Here is a 22192-nt window from a genome sequence, read left to right as displayed (position 1 = left end):
GTTTATGATTAAAACCCCTTAAATAATCTTCATCTATTTCAAAAAAAATGCATGGTTTTACCACTTTTTCCTTAATGTCTTTCTTTATTGTTATATTGATTTCTCAAATTAGCTCCACGCCATTTCGATAAAATAATTATTAAAAATCATTTTTAATATAATTATTAAAATACTGCATGAGAAAAGATTGAATGAAATAGTGACGACACGTCATCTGTATTCATTTTCAATAGTGTTATGCCACATCAATATTCTTATCCTGAATTTCAGGATTTTATCTTAAAAAAAATTAAATCCAAATTAAAATCCTAAAATTCAGGATAAAATTCTAAAATACATGATAAGAATATTGATGTGGCATAAAACTATTGGAAAGGGATATAAATGACGTGACGTTACTGTTTCATACAATTCTTTCCGTATACTGTATTAGGAATTTTTATACTTTTATATAAAATTAGAATAAAACAAGTTTTTTTAAAACTTTAAATTTATTAAATTCCCAACTTCACCATTTCGCTTTATAAAATTAATATAAATTTGTTTTAATTTATCTTTCTTTAACAAATTATTATTCTTGAAAATTATTTTTCACTAATATAAAATAATTATAGTTATGAGATATAAAATAAATATTGTCACTCATATAATGGGTAAAAGGTAATCTTGTTATTATTATAATAGTTCGTGGATAACACAATTTTTTTTAAATTTCATTATTATAAATTAAAAATTCTATCATATAATAGAAAAATTACGTATTTAGAATACAAATATATATTTAAAAATAATATATAATAAATAATAAAATGCATTGTTTGAAACTAATTAAAAATAATAACACGTGAAATATGTATAATATTAAAATTAAAATAGATTTAATTGTAAATAAAACAAAATTTAAACATATAAATACATAAAAATAAGAATACCAATGGAATACAATTTCTTATCAACAACATTATTAATTTATACAATCGGTAGAGGTAATAAAGTGTACATAATAAAATTAAAATGTATAAATAAATCGATATATAACCTTGGTTGAATAGTAAAATTAAGATTTTTCAATATAATTGACATGAGTTTAAATCCCTCGTTTGCATGATTTTTATCTATTGTTTTTTAATTTAAAAAATTAAAGTATCCCTCAAATAATATAACTTAATTTAAATATAAAAGATATTTTTGTAATTTTCTTAATCGAGTTGGTGTTCAATTAACTTATAATACCAACTCAGTCAAGGATTTTATTAATACAATACTAATTAGGTAAGGCTGAATGAGCGCAAATTGCCTGTTTTTTTTTAATAATTCCATTAAAGATTCTGATCATATTTGTTCTTTTTTTACACAATACCTAAAACTACTCATAGCTCCTCTCCACTTGAACCCAATTCATCCTGCATTGACAACAATATATATACTAACAAGGGGTGCTAGCAGGCCCTAAAATGAAAAATTTTCCATTTAGGCCCTTTTTAATTTATCAAATTTTAAATTGTAATTGTAAAATTGTACTTTAGCCCCCTAAAAATAATAAAAATTTGATGAATCCCTGAAAAAATATAAAGATATAAACTATTAAAATGATGAAATTGTATTTTTACTATTATAAAAATATACAATTTAATTCCAATTCCCAAATAAAATTTCTGACTCCACCACTACATATTAATCGAGCTAAGACGTAATAGGCAAATTACATGATTTTTTAAATCGACAGTAATTGCAAAATAAAAGAATAATATGAATGTGCGGTCTGAGGATTAGGGGATGTCATTATCTATGATGCAAAAAAAGATTTCCCAACACCCAAAGTAGAGCTGGCGCGCCTTTTGGGCACACTTAAATCTTATATAGCGTTGAAATTAGATGGTAATTTGATCTAGTTTTTATATTTTTTTTCGGATAGTTTATAAATTTCAAATATTTTTATATTAATTTTAGATTCTAATTTTTATATTTTGTCAGAATAATTTTTTTTTTACAATTTTTAATCAAGTTTTAAAATAAATTTTCATAAATTTTTAAAAAAAAATTAAATTGGCAAGTGAATAAAATATAAGTGAGTATTTGAGATATTGGTAATGTATTATTTTTTATTTCACAAGCAATTTTAAAAAATTGAGATGTGTTTCTTCTTCTTCTTTTTTAAATATGGATTAGAAGATATCGATTGGATCTATATCATGTTATTTCGACGGAAGATATTGAGATTCAACTTGATTTGTCGTACGAAGAAGAATAGGTTGAGATTTTGGCACGTGAAGTGAAAGAGTTGCGTAATAAACGAGTTCTGTAAGTGAAAGTGTTATGGCGTAATCATAGTGTTGAGGAAGCGACTTAAGAATTGGAAGAGATAATGAAATCTTAGTACCCCCACCTCTTTTCAGGTAAATTTTGGGGACGAAATTTAATTAGAGGGAGAAGTGTAACGACCCGAAAGTCAGTGGTGTCAGAAAGTGTATTCCCGAGACTCTATTTTTGTAAATCAGACTTGTAAAGTTGTGTAGTTAATTAGGTTTTGGTTAAGTGAATTTGCATGAATTAAGAGTAATTAGGTATAAGGACTAAATTGCATATAGGGTTAAAGTTGAATTATAGATTAAAGAATAATTAAAAGGGCTAAAAAACAATTATGCCATTATTTTTAGTGAGGCGACATAAATGTAAAATTATTATATATTATTAATAAATTAAAGTTAAAATATATATATTATAATATGCCTTTTACTTAATATTTAAGTAAATATATATAATATAATAATAAACTAATGTATCTAAAACAAATGAATAAGTAAAGAAAAAGAAAGATAAAAATGAAACACAAAGAAAAGAAAAAAAGGAAAGAAAAGAAGAAAGAAGGAGACGAACAACCCTATGGGTTTTAATGTTTCAAGTTCAATTGGTTAGTCAATTTAGTCCCTTTTTCTTGTAATTTTTATGTTTTTGGAATCTCGGTGTTAAGTACTACCCTACCTATGTCGAAATTTTAGCAATTATTGAGTTTTTAAATGTTGTTAGTGTTGAATAATTTTAGTATTAGGGATTAAATTGATAGATTTTTAAGCTAGAAGTGAAAAAGGATTAAATTGTAGAATAAATTGTAAATTTTGTGTAATAGGGACTAAATTATAAAAAATTGAAATTTAGGGATTTAAGTAAGGGAGTTAAATTTAGTTTAAGTGGAATTTGTATGAAAATATAAGATTAATTGTAAAGAAATAAAGTTAGTCTTGGTTTAGAGACTAAATTAAAAATTAGGAAAATATTGAGTAAAAATTGAAATATTCAATATGAAATTGAATTGTGTTATATTGATGAATTTTAATTGTTTTAATTCCGTAGCTAACGTCATACCAGAATTTTTGACTAAAAAGGGAAAAGATAAAGTCGATGTGGAATAGCTCGAAATTCCTTGTTTGTATTTTTATAATCCGAACCTAGTTATTAGTTGTTGTATTTTGAGTTAATGTTTATGGTAAGTGGTTGAGGTGAGTATTTGACATTTTAATATTGAATTGAATTAAAGTTGATGGAAATTGATTGAATTGGTATATATATTATGATTGTATTAATTATTTGAATTGAATTGAATTCATGTGTATAAGTGATTATATAAAAAAATTGATACCGGATATTGGTTGTTTTTGAAATGTGAAATTAAACCCTATTAACTGTATCGAGTTGAGTCAATATAGATGGCATGCAATAGGATTGAAAAAGTTTAACGATTTCTTCGACTTCGAGTCGATAAGGCACTAAGTGCCAATTTACTTCGGTTTAACCGATGAGACATTGGGTGTCAAATTTATATAGCGCTAAGCACAGTTATCATTTCAGATTTATCCGATGAGGCACTGGGTGCCAAACTGGTGTATTGATTGGATCCGTGTATCTGTCCGAGTCCAAGTCGTGTTAATTGGGGTAAATAAATAATAAAGTTCTATAATTGATATTGAAATGGCTTGGTATGAGAAATGGAAGTGATATAGTGAATTGAAAATAGAATATGAAATATGTTGGCAATACATGGAGTATATGAGTTATATACTCATGAATTGAGTGTTGCATGACTAATGCCATTGTATGAATAAATATGGTTTGATATGTGACTAACCATTTATATAGCAATTGTGTGAATTGGGATATTGTTTAACAAATGAAAAATGATAGTTATGATACTAGACATTAATATGTCCTTATAATTCAATTGAGCATATTATATTGTTTTGTCTTTAAATGTTCGGATTATAGAAATACCACTGAGTTTTACTCAGTGTACGGTTTTGTTTTCCGTGAGCAGGTTAGGTACTTAACTTTTGATCACTGATTCAACATCCAACAACAATCCCGAATTCAAGTGTGGTGATGTCTATCTTTTGTGTCGGCATGTACCTAGGGTGTCAAAATAATAGTTATTTTGTGGTTTGATTGTAAATGAGGTTTTAAGTTTAATAATGATTTGGTATATACATATGAATATGTGTTTGTGTTTGAAGTTATATTATGGCATGTTAAATTGATGTTTAAGTGTTCATAAACCAAGCAAAATGGATTAAATTATGTATGTTTATAATTTGGACTTGAATAATGCTTTGATGATATGTTTGGATGATATAAATATGGTACCAATGAAAGTACATTGGTTAGGTACGATGATTGGTTTGACATGATTTGAATGTGTTTGTTTGTGTTCTAAACTGGTTAAACGAATGATTTTTGAATTACTTAGTGTCCAAGCTTGCAGGAAATGGTAAACTTGTTGTTTAATGTACATTCTGAGTCTACACGGCTAGACACATGGGCGTGTGAGTTGGCCGTGTAAGACGCATGACTAGCACACAGGCGTGCGAGACCACTTCGAAAGGGTACATGACCTGACATACGGGCGTGTGGCTTAGCCATGTGACCCAAGCCAGAGAGTTACACGGGTATAGACACGGTTGTGTGTCCCTATTTCGAATGCCCACACGGTCTAAGATACGGGCGTGTTTGTAGATTTTTAAAATATATATTATTTATAAAAATATTATTTTAATAAATAAATTTCATGTTGGAAAAAGAGAAAAACGAGTATTCATTTACTTGTAATTGTGTATGTATTTTTATAATATTTTATGTACTTTTATTAAAAAATGAATGCTTAAAAGTATATATTTTTATTTTTTTAATTTTTTTAATTTTAATTTTGAATTTTTAAGAATTAAAATTAAATTGATAGAATATGTAAAATTGAGAGTTAAATTTGTTGATGTTTCTAGAATTAAGACCAAATTGATAAAATTTATAAATATTTAAGAGTTATATGAAGAAATGACCAAAATATTAAAATTCGAAAAATTAGTATCAAATAAAAAATTTTAAACTTCAAACTCTTTAAAATAGATTTGTTTTCTTGATAAGAACTCTTCAGATAGATTTCTAAAGATTATATATATATATAATACCAAATATTTTTTAAATAGAACATGTGACGGTTTTTCTTTAGAATTTATATATATAGTTAATTTTTAATCTCAATTTTTTATTTTTTTTACATAATATTTAAAATTACTTATAATCTCATTTCAATTTATAAATAAAAGTACGTCCTCCTGCGTTAGCAATAATGTCTATACTAATCAAGCTAAAACTTCATCAACTATTTACTTGCCCTTTCTAAAATATTTTATATAATTTATATATTAAAAAAATAAAATTTCAAAGAATTTAAATTTTTTAAATTTTTATATTTTCAAATTATATATTTTAGATTTTCTATGCATATCACATCATTAAATGACAGGTGTATGAAAATACAGTGTGCTATCACCATCTAGATGTATTACCTTTTATCTTATTGCTATTAATAGTTTATACTAAAAATGAAAGGCAAGTACTATAAGTGGAAATACAAAATTTAACTACCACAATGACAAAACTAATATACTTCAAAAGGCAAATTAAATTAAAACAAAACATTTAGTTCATTAGCTAAGAGTTTTTATCTTTATATCTAATAGTAAGAATTGAATGCTTTTCGTATCGTGAAAATTGTCTACTAGTGTACGTATGTGGAAGTGTATTGTGAAAAAAATACATACTAACCTATAAATATTATTTGGTTTAAAAATTTTATTTGAAAATACTATTTTTCAACCATGAAAAACTTATCAAATTAAGTGTGTATGGGTCAAGTTAGATCATGTTTATGTATGATATTTATATATTTTAATGTTTACTTAATCTAGACTTAAAATTTTGTTTAAACTTACTTATATTTATGAAAAGCTAATCTAAACTTATTTTTAGACATGCGATATTATTTTTAAAAAAATATTTTTAATGTAATATTTTAGATTTTTTATTAAAATTTTAAGGGATGATATAATTTTTAGCCCTTAAACTTGGCAACTAGGTTGACTTTGATACCTATATTTTTTTGTTCACTTTAGTTCTTGAACTTGTTAACTAGATCCATTTTTTGATCCCTAAACTTGGATTTTGTCAAAATTTGATGAAGTGACCAGTATTACTGGAACAAGACTAGATCGGACAAACCAAGAACTGATCAATATAATAGTTTGACCAAAGGGGTTGAATCAATTGACTCGAAAATTGCTTGAAATTAGTAAAAAACAAAAACAAAGACAAAGTCGACAATGAAATAAGTTGAATCGGTTTGATACAATTTTATTTTTTATTATAAAATTTTAATTATTGTTGATTTGACGCTCAAATTAGTTGAAAAATGTGACACAATTTCATAGTTTCACATCATCAAATTTTTATATTTTTTCAAGTTCAAAACCAAAAGAAAATACATATACCAAAGTGAATTTTGTTGTCAAGTTCAGAAGCCAAAAATTATATTATCTCAAATTTTAAATATAAACATTGCTATGTGTCCAATTTCTTTTATATATTTATTTTTTAAAATATTTTATTATACCTTTATATGATACTTATCATCACTCCAACACTAATGGTGAAGTTTAAAACTCCCGGTCTATCAAATATTTTCTTTTTTTTGGTTAAAAGTAATCTTAAAAAATTACTATGTGTCTTTATTATAAATATTTATTTATTTTATTATATAATTGTCAAACTCTAATTTTATTTTTGAAATCAAAAAATTCCGATAACAGTATACTAAATATTTTCTCTTATTATATATTTAATTTTATCTTATATATTAAAAAATATATATAGACTCAACTTTAGCCTTATAAAACCCAAATCTAAATTTTGATTATCATACTTTTATTCTTATAGCTTGAACCGAACCCAAGCTGCTATTCTTATCACGTAAGGAACGAAAAAGATAAAAAGAAAGAACGAAAAACGGAGCAATGCATAGGAATGTCCCTAGATTTGATGCAATCTTAAAATCATCACCGTAGATCCTGGCTAATATGGTCGCAAACCCGGTGGCTTTTGACTCTGCAGCAGCCCCTGAACCGCCACGTACCGACCACCTGTGCCACGAATCGCCAAAACGTTGACGTCGGGCACCACGTGGCAAAGCTAGAGTCAATTTTACGGATTTAACCCCAAAGAGCATAGCAACTTGTGGCTGAAATTCGAAGACGAAGGTAGGAAATAGGAGCTATTGGCCAAAGGGCAAAAAGAAAAACTAAAAAATTAAGGGAAAAAGCGCAAGCGTGGGCTTTAGTTGAATCAGCCACTAAATTACTGCCGCTTGGCAACATCTAATGCATCTCTATGTTCTGTACATACCGTTCACTCTTTTCCAGCCTCAAATTAAACTCCCCCATTTTTTTTTATTTTCAAAAAATTTCCAGAAAAATAAATCCACATGAAATTATAGTGGCTGAGATTTCTCGTAGTATTTTTTGTGTTTTAATTCTCACAAAAAAAGAGCTTGTTTTCACTTCTTTTGCTTTGCTTTCTTCAAGTTCTGTTTTTCCAATTTCTGTATATTCCGATCTTTTTTTCATTGCCGGAAACTATGAACTTTCCGACTGTTTTCCGGTGAACTAATTTTTTCATGCGTGATCGTCGTTTCCAGTGTTCTCATCCTCCATGGCTATTTCTCAAGGTATTTAAAGTTTACACTTCATTTCTAGGGCTTTGTTTACTCTCCGTTTGGTTGCTTAAAATGATCGTTTTCGCTCTGCTCAGCTGAGTTTTAAAAAATTATGTTGTTTATTCGAAGTTGAGTAGAGAGACAAAAAGGAAAGCGTTTGAATTCTTTTGTTTTTTTTTTCTTGGTAACCAAACAGAAGGTAAAGAATTATTGTTATTGGTTGTTACTAATACGAGAAAGTAGGAGTGTGTTATTGATTACTAGTTAACATTTTTTGTTTTGGTCATTTCTCGAAAGGTATTGGCGTCTACGGGTTCGTTTTGGCGAGGATTCTGAATAAAGGAATTTTGTTTTAAGTTCATTGGAAGAAGCCGTCTCTTCTCTCTGTTACGGTGGATACTTAAATTTTTTATTTCTATTTTAATTCTCTGGAGATTTAGCTTTCACCTGAAGTTTACTATATGATTAATTAAAATAGTAAAAATTTATTAAATGATGAGGCAGTAATATTTGTTGGAGTAGTAATAGAAAACAGAGACGGATCTCTATCGATTGTTGTCGTTGGCTTTTTTGTTTTTTGCAGTAGTAAATAGCAGTCATCAGGTTTTGTGGAGTTCAAAAACGGCTCTACTATTTGTAGTATTGAATGTCCAAAGAAATGAAAGGAGGTTTGTGTTTTACCCGTTGCTCGTTAGAGAGGATTTGAAGCAGCGGTAGCGCTGCCCAGGTCCTGTCAATGGACACATACTCTTCTGGGGAAGAACTCGTTCTTAAGGTATTAATTATCAAAATAAATTGAGTATTTTTATTTTTTGCTTGTAAGTTATGCTTGTTGGACTTGTAAAAAATGGAGGTTTTGTTGTTATTATTTGGACCATTGAACTTTTATGTTGAATGATAGACTAGGAAGCCTTATACTATTACCAAACAACGTGAAAGATGGACTGAGGAGGAGCATAATAGGTTCCTAGAGGCTTTGAAGCTCTATGGACGAGCTTGGCAACGCATTGAAGGTGTTTACTTGCTTTTCCCTCTCAGTAATATTTCAATTGCTGCTGTCATTTTAGAACTATTGTTATTGTGGGCTAAGATTTGTTGGATATGTCTGTTAGGACTGAAAAATTAGATGCTTTTGTTATTTATTGTCATAATTGGAGATTTTTTCCCTTTTTCTTTTACGTGGTGATTTTCAGAACACATAGGAACGAAGACTGCTGTGCAGATCAGGAGTCATGCTCAAAAATTCTTTTCAAAGGTCATTTGGTTCCTTCTTGTCTATGCTTATGCTTATGTTCAATGGTTTTTTCTGCTGCTTATATCATGTCTTTTCTTGAAATATATAAGATATCGATTCATCAACTGCACTATCTTGAACGGTTGGGAAATCTTACTGATTATTCTCTACTTCAGTTTTCCCCCCTGTATAAGCAATTTTGTTGATTTAAAACAACAAAGAGAATATAGGAGGTTTCCTTGGCATATTCAACTAATAGATTGAGGAGAAAGAGTTAATGCCTAATATATGAAGAGATTACATAGTTTTGTTCGTCAAAAACATCAGTTGCATATCAATGATAGTTTTCTTCGTCAAAAACATCTGTTGCATATAAATGATTAAAATTATAATCATGTGAAGAAGCACACTGGAGTTTATTTATTATATAGGCAGGCACCAACTTGAGTTAGATGAGACTCCGAGCTACTAAATACTAATTTTTGTAAATCATATTTAGGGCGATAGCCTTTATCATCTCTACAAATTTGGTTTTGGAGATGTCAGCTATATGAATTTTATTTATTTGGAATCTTTATGAGATTGGCTATGCAAATAGGTTTATCACCCAAGGAGTCTGATCTGTCTGAAAAAAAAGGGGTGTGTTTCATTTTTCAAGTTGTTATAAATGGTTCTTTTCTTTCTAATAGGCATTTCACCAGCTTTTGTGCACAAGGCATCCACTTGCCTGATCACTTTTGAACTTGCTGATGCAAATTTGTACTTAATCTACTACAGCGGAGGAAATTTAGTATATTTTGTTACTTGGCACATACGGGTCATGCAGGCACATATAGTCTGAATTTGCATAGAGAGTGAATATAGACCATTATGAAGTAATAAGAAGTTAATTCTTTTTTGGGAATGGTAGTAAGAAGTGAATTTGGGCTAGGCCTAACTACCATGTTCTTCGTTGTTATATTATATGCCAAGATGTTGGCTCTGCTTCAAATTGAATTCTTTAGCATCAATGGGTGGTATGCCAGTCATTTGCAATTAGGATTACCTATTAGTGTATCCTTCATGTTTAGGGTATCTCAAGGTTGCTAATAGTTCAATGCATCAGCATCCATGGTTTAAAATGAATCTGAACCTATAGTAAATTTGATAGTTGTCTTCAATTTTAGGATCGTTTTCTGTTAAAACCTTTATAGTGGCAAGTTTCACATCTAGTCTTCAATTTCAGGTTCATTTTTATTAAAGCTTTTATAAGGGCATGTATCACATTCTTTCAAGACAATATCTAAAGGGCTTTTGTCTTCTTCTTCTTCTTCTTCCCCCCCCCTTTTTTTTCTTTTGCTTTTTATTTCCTTCTTTCCATTGTCTCCTTTATGTGGTGGAAGTTCAAAATTTAGTTTAAGGCTGTTTTTATATCGAGCCTAGCTGAAGGTCTTGATTTACTTCTAGAAAAAGGACTTTTTCCCCTTTGTGAGTCAAGATGTGTTTGATGATGTTGATCTCATATGCCAAATGATCTTCTAACATCAGAGTGGAATATGTTGATTAGTAGTTAGTGCTAGGAGGGATTCCACAAGTCTTATGATGAAGGATATAATTTTTTGAATTCTAGAGTGAGTTGATGCGTTCAGATTACTGGTGAGAAATCTCTTTAAACATTAGCAATATTACCGAGTTTGAACCAGAGAGACTTGTTAGATCTATAATATGAATTTTATTTTTCTTTCTTCCATTTTTGGGAATTGGGAGAGTTTGAAATACAGGATAGGCTACTCATTTAAGGTTAAGGATCATGCATCTATATAGATTAATCATTTATGACACAAAACTTATTTCCTTTCTTGGTAACGAGGAACATAGAATGCTGATCTGCATATTTTTCTTTTCATCTGAAATGTGAGTCATAACTGGAAACTATATTATACCTACTAGGTGAATAGTGGGATCATTCTTCCCATAATACCTTAAGTTTTTCAGCCAAGCTTAGGAGGGGCATGTTTGTTAGATGTGCCTTGTAGCTAATTGTGGTGCTAGACTTGAGGCATGCATCCCATACGTAGTGAATTTGGTATGCATCTTCAATAAAAGGAATCACTCATAAAATTTTCGGGTAAACTACACCAAAGGACATTAAACTATTGGTAAGTTTACGTTTTGGTCACTCAACTTTAAAAAGTTATAAAATGGTCATTGAACTATTCAAAACTTTTCATTTAAGTCACTGGGCTGTTAAAATCGCTACTGTATGGTCCTCTCTATTTGCACCGCTTGCATTAAGCGAAACTCTCATTCCCCTTTTCTTCTACAATTCAGTTTTTCTTTCATAAAACAACTTTAAACGTCATGAATCCACGAACCAAAATTCAAACAGCTTTCTTCTTTGATATCCAACAGTGACCGTCAAATCAACTTGGATTTAAGGTATGTTCTTTTACTCATCAATGGGTACTAATCGACCGTATTGATAGTCGGATTGTTGGTTAGAGCTTGCTAAACGGCCTTTTTAAAAAAAAAAAACTTAACAGCCCAGGGAGTTAAATAAAAACTTTCGAATAATTCAATGACTTAAATGAAAACTTTCGAATAGTCTAAGGACCATTTTTTAACTTTTTGATATTCAGTGACCAAAGCGTAAATTTACTAATAATTTAATGAATGTGGTATGCATCCTCAGTAAAAGGTATCACTCATAAAATTGTATTGGATTCTTCTCTTTGGCTTTGCTTGGTAGAGCTAAGAGAAAATTGGAAAGATGAAAAATTGGAAGACTAGAAAGATAGAAAATAGTATCTTTTTTCTTTCCATTGGGGTGCTTGGTAAGATGGAAAAATTAAAAGAAAAAAAGTACTTTTCTTTCCATTGAGTTGAAAAATGAGATGAAAGAAAATGAAACTTTTGAAAAATGCAAAATTTTGAATTTAAATGAGATGAAAGAAATTGGAACTTTTGAAAATTGCGTAATTTTGAATTTACTTTTGTCTCTCGTTTCCCCCCTCTTATCATTCCAATTTGGAATGATTTGTTTTTGTGCATTAGGATGAAAAATGGTACCTCTCTTGTTTTCTTTTCTCTCTCTCTTTCCTTTCTTATCGAGCACACTCAATTTCATTTTCTTTCCAATTTTCCACTCCTCCCTCTCATTTTTTCACTTAACCAAGCACGTCTATAAAGACTTATTTCTTGCAGGTATTGGCAGTCACCTGCCAATCATGTTAAAGTTAGGTATATGGTAATGCATTGCAATTTTTTTCCTTTCAAATTTCTGATTCCACAAACAAATGCACACATTCTGTTGTTAGTAGTTTCGAACATTTTTATCTCAATTAGCTCATAATTGATGAATTTTATCAGGAGGGTAAGCAAATGAAGATCGTTCAAGATTATTATGGTTAAAGCTTTGTGAAATACTTTCTTCAGTATGAAGTTCTAACCATTAATGATATCAATTTTACATGACAAAGAACATCATGGATAGTTTGGTTCACATTATATGGGATAAGTTGGCAATTTGAAGGATTAAACTTTTTTATGCAGAACTTAGACTCTGATTCTTAAGAAGCCACTGGTAATTTTCTTTCCATCTGAATGGAGTAATCCTCTCTCCCTCTATATATACAATTTTAAGTGTTCTTCTAGTAAAGTGGGGGTTGGTTTAACCAAGCAGAACTGCCGGCTTGGCTAAACCAGCCTCCTTTTTTTATTTAGTCAGTCTTGGTGTATGTATATGGTCAACTATGGCCTGGGTGTATGCTACAGTCAAATGTTAAGATAGCGTACTATTCTTGAGGGGACATGTGATAGACTTAAAGGAATAAAAAAAGTTTATTTTTGATGATTCTTTAAAAGTGCTTTAGAGGATTCCCCTTTTGGTATGAGCTTACCTGATTTGAAGGACACAATTGCGATGTACTTTCTGGAAGCTGGGTAAAACAAATGTTGTACAAATTTGGCTGATGGATTCTAATTATTTGGTGGGAAGCAGATAAATCTAATATAATGTTATAAAACAAGGCATATTAATTGACAATGGAGTATAAAATTTTGTACAATCTCCTGTGTGAGATATTATCATGATAAACATCCATATTAAGGAGATGTTAGAGCAATTATATGCATGGGCTTCTTGTTCCCTGATGATGTTTGGTATTATTCCGGTTAGATATTATCATGTTGCATTGAATTATGCTATTCCTATAGTATATTTTAGTGTCACACAGTTAATTTTAGAAATTTGATTCTTCATTGGCAGCTTCTGTAATCTCCTTTTCTATATTTTCATTTGATTGATGCCACTGACGGTATTCCATTCTCAGTTGGAGAAGGAGGCACTTGCTAAAGGTGTACCAATAGGTCAAGCTCTTGACATAGAGATTCCACCTCCACGCCCTAAAAGAAAACCAAACAATCCTTATCCTCGAAAAACCGGTGCTTCTACCACAGTACAGGATGGAGCTAAGGATGGAAAATCTGAAACACCGATATCTTCTTCACATTGCAAGCAAGTGTTGGACTTGGAGAAAGAACCACTTCCAGAGGTTTCTTTCTCTTACTCAACTACTTCATTCTCACCTTTAGATATGTTCCTTTTTTTACCTAAGCTTTTCAAATATATCTTTTATGTCAGAGACCTAATGGAGATGAAAAGTCTACAAATCTGAAAGAAAATCAAGATGAGAGTTTCTCTGGGGTTTTTACCCTTCTCTGCGAAGCAAATTGCCCCTCTGCTTCTTCCATGAATAAGAATTTTATACCAGCGTCAGCAGCACTCAAAAGCTCTTGCACATTTAGGGAGTTTGTACCTTCTCCAAAAGAGGTAGTAAATCATGACAAACATGTATTCTATGTCACTCTTGAACTTAAAGAAATTTATAAAGCTTATATACTTAATGTCCAACAGAAAATTCATGATAATGGTACAAGTAAGGCCTCAAACCTGGAGTATTCCTGCACCTCATATGATAAACCAGCTCAAGGCCAAAGAAAAGATGATTTGGATGGTGCTTTATGTGCAGATGAAATGCAAGCCGCTCAAAATTATCCTAGACATGTTTCTGTGCATGTCCTAGATGGAAGCCTGAGAACATGTGCTCAAAATCCTTCCCTGGATATGTCATTTCAGGATTCTGTATTTTGCCCTATGGGTGATGTTCATGGACCTAACCTGTCCGCAAATCTAGCTGCATCTGCAACTACTGAACATCAGAATAATGCTCCGAGATCAACTCAGCAGGCACTGCCACCTTTTCATACTTCCTTTATGCATCTTCGCCCAAATCAAGAGGACTATCGATCATTTCTACATGTCTCCTCCACTTTTTCCAGTTTCATTGTATCTACTTTGTTACAGAATCCAGCTGCCCATGCTGCAGCAAGCTTTGCAGCAAGATTTTGGCCTTATGCGAATATTGAAAGCTCTGGCGATTCTCCTGCAGGCGGCTTAGGAGGTTTCCCATCTAGACAAATGAACTCTGCTCCAAGAATGGCTGCAATCGCTGCTGCCACTGTAGCAGCTGCCACTGCATGGTGGGCCGCCCATGGACTGTTTCCTGTATGTGCTACTCTGCATACAGGCTTTACCTGTTTTCCTGCATCCACTGCTGCAGTTCCACCAATGGAGAATGGTCAACCTCCAGCTGCCAAGACAGAACAAAAGGGTAAAACTGATCAAGCTCTATCTCTGCAGGTTGAGCAACTAGACCCTGAGAACTCTGAAGCTTTGCAAGGTCAGCATTCATCATCTAAATCACCTACTTCATCATCGTCGGACTGTGAAGAGAGAGGAGATGCAAAAGTGAATACTGGAGTGAAAGCTACCGATGATGAGACGGCTGCTGAAGTAATTGAGCCTCAGGATGCAAATAAAACAAAGAACAAAAAACAAGTTGACCGGTCCTCATGTGGCTCCAACACTCCTTCAAGCAGTGAGGTAGAGACAGATGCGTTAGAAAAACATGAAAAAGACAAGGAAGATTCAAAAGGAGCTGACCCCAATCATCCACAAGTTGAATGTAACCGTCGTAGTAGTAGAAGCAATAGCAACCTGAGTGATTCTTGGAAGGAGGTATCTGAAGAGGTGAGTCGATATGTCAATTTTCCCATATAGCTCAACTTTAATTATTATTCTAATTGTTTTGTACCATTGCCACTGTATGGCTCCACTACTTATTCAGGGGCGGCTAGCTTTTCAAGCCCTCTTCTCCCGGGAGGTACTCCCACAAAGCTTTTCTCCTCCACATGACGGCAAGAGCAAGGGGCAGCAAAAGGAAAATATAGGTGAAGACAAGCAAAATCCAGCTGAGGAAGACGAAGAAATATCAACTTTAGATCTCAACAGCAATACATGGGGTTCTTGTTCTGATCATCAAGAAACTGTGAAAAATGCATTATCAAGAGACAAGAACAGTACAGAAGAGGGCCTGCTGACTATTGGATTAGGACATTCAAAACTAAAAGCTGGCCGAACTGGATTTAAACCTTACAAAAGGTGTTCTGTGGAAGCCAAAGAAAACAGAGTGATGAACACTGGCAGTCAAGGTGAAGAGAAATGTCCCAAGAGGGTACGCTTGGAAGGGGAACCTTCAACTTGACTTTTACACAATTGCATACAATTAACAAAGGCAAAGTTTGTTTGTTGAATGCAATCTCTAATGTTCTTCCCCCATATCTTATTTCCTTTTCATATGTTGATCTTAAAAGACTTTTATTCGATTGCAGCTCACGAGACTTTTCGTGTAGGTGGTGTTGTGTACTATCTAATATCTACATTGACTTATTCGCTTTCCTGGACTTTTTTATGCTTGCTACTGCAGTTAAAAAACTCCCTCTGAGATAGAAGCATTTAAAGGAAGTATTGAATCTGAATGCCTTTGTCTTTATCATTATTCTTATACCTTTTGCTTAGTGAACTCTAGCTGAAGCTGAAACCTTTATTATGCATGAAAAGGCAATTTAAACAGATTGCCCCACTGAGTTCATAGTTCAACTGTTTTTATGCTTAGTTTTTTCTAGGTAGATATATTTTTTGGTACGTTTGGTTTTGATGTATAAATTGGTACATATATATTTTTTTGTTCAGATTGGTACTCGAATTTGGCTTTTCTTACAGGTTTTAGTCAATTTTTTGTAACTCTTTTAAAATTGGATTATGTGGTCCAATAAATTTACTACACATGGTAGGTACATAGTTGATGACATGATGTGTCCCATGTGGTTAAATCAAGATTAACGAAGGTTCAAAAATGGGCTAACATGTGTGGTGGAAATCAAATTTTAGTCTGAAAAAAAAATATAAAGAAATTAGGTACTATTGAGGGGGATTGGCTCCTACTTGGAATGTCGTTTGTCGGGTAGTTGATTCGGTCTCTATAATTGAAGGTTTTATCCTTGTGTCGAGGTTTTGTCTTTAACTTTTATGGAGAGTCATGTACGATTTATCAAGGGGTACCTCAGTTGGTGGAAATAGTCACCTGCAAGACTCGGGAGAAGTGAGAGTATAGGTGGGTGAATAATAATGGAGGTACCTTGGTGTCTTAAGTTGTGGGGTACCTAAGTATTTTCATTATTATTTGCACACTTTATATTGATATTTTTTCCGAGTTTTGTAGATATCTATTTCCATTAATTAAAGTACTTTTTTTTGTGAACTGTACATGACTTTCTATGGAAGCTAGACAAAACCTTAATGTCAATACAATATTTTCAATTGTTGAGAGTTTGAGTTGGCTGCCCCAAGAAGTCGACTCTTTTATTAAGTACCAATCTAAATAATAAAGTCATAAGAGAACCAAAAAGTATATCTACTCTTTTTTTTCCTTCCAAGCCTTGTCTGTTTGCTTTAGTGTTTAGTTACCAATTGACTCATTGTTTTTGTATTGTGGTTTTTTGTTTTCGGAAGCTTTGCAAATGTATACATATATCTGATAAGTAGTGTTGTCAATATTAAAATTAAATAATATATTTTCATATTATTTATGTTTTGTATATATTTTATTCACTTTTATATACAATAAAAATGTTACTTTTGATGTATTTAATTGTTTAGTACTTAATATTACTTTTATTAAAAATTAGTTTATCATCATTTTTAACTAAAACTTATTTGAATTAGTATATAATACATTGAGAATATAATTTTTTATTCCAAAAATAATATTTAAAAATTACCAATGCACTAAATATTTTCCAATTTACTTTAGTTCAGGAAAACATATTTCCCAAAACAATAATAACATATTTTTCAAGATTTTGAAGACGAAAAGACAAATGGTACCGACATCTCTCCAGCATAGAACTTTTTTGAAATTAATTCCGTAGCATATAGTTGATCTACATCTACTATGGATATTTTCTCTGGATGTCCGGTAGTAAAGTTTGTTTTTGGTTACTCTAGTCCGGTTTTAAATTTTTCTCAAAATTGGAGTAATTGATGTTTGTAGATTTAAAAAATAGCAACTAATGATAATTGGTTATAATAGTGATGTTTTTCCGTCAATTATATATATAATTTTTATTAGTATAATAATAAATTTAATTTTTAATGTTTATATATTCTACATAAATGTTGACAATGTGAAAAATTTGTGGATTAAATTAATTACATCTAAACTGGATTGATACAATATATAAATGTTGTGGGTTAAATTTGTAATTGTATTAATAATATATATATCATGAAAAATAATTACAGTGTGATTAATTGTCTTAAGTGTTTATTTTTAAACTTGTCAGGGATTAAATTGATTTGATATTTTTAGAAGAACAATTTATTCAATATCAAAATTTATTGAGATTTTTTTTTGGTGAAAATAGAGATTTTTTTTAAAATTTATAAATTTTAAACTATTCAAAATTTAGACCACGAAATGGTATCATCCGGATAGTAAATTTCGAGATAAACAGTGAACTTAAATATTTATGATGAAATAAGTAAATTGAGATGGTGTAATTTAAGAGAAAATAGTAGGAAAACTGAAGTGGGGATTATCTAGTACATAAATGCTTAAAGTGGAGGGATACAAATGTGAATTGGTGGGGACTACTTTAAAAAGTAATAAAAGTTTAGAGGGATTTGAGTGTAATTATATCAAGGACTTGATTTCATTATTGGCTGGAAATTATTAAATAGTGAGTACTCAAATGAACTGTTTTCCCTCTTGATTAATTGTTAACTATGTTAATTTAGGATAATTAAGGCAAATTAATGTATGAATTGGATGATAATGAATAATTAGCATAACATGAATAAATCTAATAATTAAGGGGCTGACCGAATTGAAATTTTATTCATGTGAGTGTATAGGATAGAGTGTTGACTTTGTAGACAAATTAAGAACCGTTTTTGGTTTATTTCAATGGCTCTAGTAATTTGTGTAACGATTGAATATTTAATTTTATTTAATTGAATGATTGAATTTTTAAAAGATACGAAATGATTATTAATATTATTTAAATATTATGTTTTAATTATTCGTCCGTTAATTTCTGTTAGGGAACAACATGATACTTAATTTAAAGGATTAACAATTAATTTGTTTATTAAATTATAGTTAAAAATATCATTTTGATATTTTCAATTTTTTTAAATCTTAAAAATAATTAAAAATTATAAAAATCATTAAAAGAATGAAAATAAATTTTTTTCTCTTTTGGTTTTTCCCTTGTAGTCTAACTGTCGTTTTTTTTTTTTAACTTTTGCTAATTTGATTAAATCAGTAGAATTTAAAGATTGGGGTTTTGGGTTCTCTTAATTAAAACCCAGCTTTTTTTCCATAATAATATCTGTTAAATTGAAAAATAACTGATTCAATATTGAGTTATTTTTATATTTTAATAATTTTATTATAAAAATAACTGTTCTAATTTTGAGAATTTGTATACTTTAATCATTGGTATACGCTAAAATAACAGTTTGGTGTGATTTAAAAAGAATAAGAAAAACATCAAAGGATTAAGTTTAAAAAAAAAAAAGAGAGTAAAACCCAAAAGCTCCGGTTTAAAGGATTAGGTTAAAATTTTAATAATTTTTAAGTAATTTTTAAAATAATTAAAAAAATTTTAAAAATATTAAAATGATAGTTCAAATTAATTATTAATCTTTTGAATTACCTATTTCTATAAAAAATATGTGTCAAAGTTTTGCCTTTAAAAGAGGAAATAGGTAGAAGAATTAATTGTTTTGATACAACTTGTAGCTTTTGTGGCTAATATATGGAATCCTATTATCATCTCTTCTTAGTTAGAGTAGTTTGGTTGGAATTAATTTTAGGTTTTAAGCCGACTGAAGTTAATAATTGTGATATTCAGAGTTTTATCTTGCATGTTATATTAAGGAGGAAATGCATCAATATAATACCCCGAAAATTTTTACAGTAAAATATTATCCGTGATATAGTAAAATAAGGAAATAAAGTGACCAAAATGGAGTTTTTGAGTGATGTCAATATTGAGAAGTATATTATGATATATTAATTCAAGAAAGGACTAAATTGCAAAGATGAGAAAAGTCTTGTTGCACAAGAGTAAATACTCAAAATTTAAGGGGTTGAAGTGTAAATATAAAAAGTTGAAGGACTAATGGTGCAAATATTTTAAGGGTGGAATGATCTAGAAACCAAGAAAAATTGATGAATTAGGACCAAATTGAATAGGTAAAAAAATTATGAGGGACTAAATCGTAATTTTACCAAATTAAGTGATGACTCAAGGATGGAATTCTAAAAGATCATGAAGGGCAAAATGGTCAATTAATTAAGAGAGAGAATTCTAGAATGTAATGATTATGTTGATGATATTTTAAATTAATTAATTAGATAAATATTATTTTATTAATATTTTATGAGATGTTTATTATTATTATATTATTATTTATTTAGTATAAAAGGAAGGAAAGATGAAGAATTATCAACACATTTTCTTTCCCATGCAAACTAACGCAAGATAAGAAGAAGAAAAGAAGTTTGCTTTCTTTACAATTTAGTCATTCCACCAAAAATTCATTATTTTCACCTAAAAATTGAAAGAATTTCCATAGCCATCAAGAGAGAAAGATAGCAAGGAGATGATGGGGAGCAAGAATATCAAGTTGGATTCAAGAAATCGAAGCTGGAGGAGAGAGAAAAATCAAGTTAAAGATTGAAGTCAATAAGAAAAGGTAAGTACATCAAGATTTCAATATGTTTTTAAGTTTGTTATTATTGATAAAGCATGGAAATAATGTTATAGTAGAGTTTTCTTACATAAGGTCCTATGTTCTTGATATGTTAGTGAAGAAAAAATAAGAGAAAGTGATGAGTAATGGTGTAGAAAAAGAAAATAAGGATGTTATAACATGGTAATTAATATCTTGTAATAAAACAGTTTTGGACAGCAGCAGTAGTCTAACTTTGAAAAATCATCAAAAATTGTAGAAATCTAATTATAGGATGAATAAAATATTAAATTAAATCTTATTAAGTCTAGTTTCTTATAGAAGAAATTATGTAAGCAATGGAATTCTAAATCATGAAATATGATGAATTTTGTGAGACAAGGTCAGAATGATTTCAGGTTCCCCTATTCTGAATTTGTAAAATCATAAAAAAATTGGATAAACATAATTAGGGGATTAAATTTATATGTTTATAATCCTGAATGAGTCTATTTTCAATAGAAACAAATATGAACATCATTCGAATTCTGTACAAGGAGATAATTAATTTTTAGTGAAGAAGGGTCACAACTGTCAGACAGCAGAATAGGGGTAAATTTAAAGAATAAACTGTACTTATTGACTAAACCAAAAATTCTGAAAATTTTATGGAAGATATATGAGTCTAGTTTCAGGGAAAATTAGCGGATATTAATTTGGAGTCCTATAGATCTAGATATAAATAATTTAGTGACTATGATACAGATGGACAGCTCGAATATTCATAAAAGTAAATAATAAAGATTTAGATAATGTTACTTACAAGTGTGCTACATACATCAAGGATGTGGAATGGAGAGGAGGAGGAGGAAAACATATATGAATATTCATTAAGCATGGTTAATTTGCCTATTTTAGGCTTAGGGACTAAATTGAATAAAAGTAAAACTTTATGGGTAATTTTGTAAAAATGTCAAAAATAACCAAATTGCATGAAATGGATTATTTTATTATTTAAATTACAAAATTGAATGAAATTATTAATTTAGTTCAAGATCGGGGGAAAACATGTTTTAGGGATTAAATTGAAAAGTGTTGAAATTATGGAAAATTATGATATTTTATAGAATCCATGGACTGTTATCAATATATATGAGAATAATAGCTGGAAATAAGGATTAAATTGCAAGAATTTTATTTTCTTGACCCTAAGGACGAAATCGTCATTAATTAAAAGTTTAGGGGCAAAATGGTAATTTTGCCTAGAGCATTAATTAAATGCATTAGAAGATGAAATGAATGAAAATGATGATCAAATTTATTTATAAAGATCCGGACGACTCAAATATGAGACTTGATCGTGGAAAAAAAAAGATATCGGATTAATGAAATTATAAACACAAACAAGCAATGAGGTAAGTTCGTGTAACTTGAATTATATTCTTAAATACTTGAGATTGTATGTTATTGATGTGAATATGATTTGAATGTTCATTGTATGAAAATTTATGAAACATTGATATATTTGATAAAATGGGAAGAAATCTCGGTTGAATGAAAGGAAAATTCGATGGATCTCTGAAAAGGAATTGACGGTAAAAAGGATCTAGCCCGGACGGGTGATCCTATCTTGATATAGCCCTCCCGAAGAATACGTGTAAAATGGATTTAGCCCGGACGGGTAATCCGAATTAGGGTCTGAATTTAGCCTGGACTGGTAATTCAGATCCAAGCTCATTAGAGTAATTGTCGTTGCAGGGGATTTAGCCTGGACTGGTAATCCCGACAATACTCTATGAGT

General features: G+C 30.1%; 1 protein-coding gene across 5 annotated transcripts; it reads left to right on the top strand.

The window, feature by feature from the left end:
• The first annotated feature begins 7411 nt into the window (after positions 1 to 7411).
• On the top strand, positions 7412 to 16127 carry LOC107923194 (protein LATE ELONGATED HYPOCOTYL). Of its 5 annotated transcripts, none has more exons than XM_041082886.1 (9): positions 7412 to 8047; positions 8333 to 8427; positions 8619 to 8810; positions 8937 to 9048; positions 9229 to 9290; positions 13580 to 13801; positions 13891 to 14079; positions 14164 to 15339; positions 15437 to 16127. In XM_041082886.1, exons 3-9 carry the CDS (start codon positions 8772 to 8774, stop codon positions 15851 to 15853), a joined length of 2217 nt encoding a protein of 738 aa, XP_040938820.1. In that variant the 5' UTR covers positions 7412 to 8047; positions 8333 to 8427; positions 8619 to 8771; the 3' UTR covers positions 15854 to 16127. The 5 variants fall into 5 exon arrangements, with proteins under 5 accessions (XP_040938820.1, XP_040938818.1, XP_040938821.1 ...); XM_041082887.1 differs by having other exon boundaries at positions 7691 to 8047; positions 8622 to 8810; XM_041082885.1 differs by having other exon boundaries at positions 7691 to 8047; positions 8622 to 8810; positions 13891 to 15339.
• Positions 16128 to 22192: the final 6065 nt, after the last annotated feature.

The sequence above is a fragment of the Gossypium hirsutum genome, chromosome A12 (genome assembly GCF_007990345.1).
Source record: "Gossypium hirsutum isolate 1008001.06 chromosome A12, Gossypium_hirsutum_v2.1, whole genome shotgun sequence".
NCBI classification, from domain to species: domain Eukaryota; kingdom Viridiplantae; phylum Streptophyta; class Magnoliopsida; order Malvales; family Malvaceae; genus Gossypium; species Gossypium hirsutum.
Note: the sequence above shows the minus strand (reverse complement) of the source record. Positions and strands in the feature narration are given on the sequence as shown.

Coding starts and splice junctions, on each gene's coding strand:
- LOC107923194 (XM_041082884.1), top strand. CDS start 8,772: ATGGACACATACTCTTCTGGGGAAGAACTCGTTCTTAAG. Junction 8,811..8,936: donor GGGAAGAACTCGTTCTTAAG/GTATTAATTATC, acceptor GTTGAATGATAG/ACTAGGAAGCCTTATACTAT. Junction 9,049..9,228: donor AGCTTGGCAACGCATTGAAG/GTGTTTACTTGC, acceptor GGTGATTTTCAG/AACACATAGGAACGAAGACT.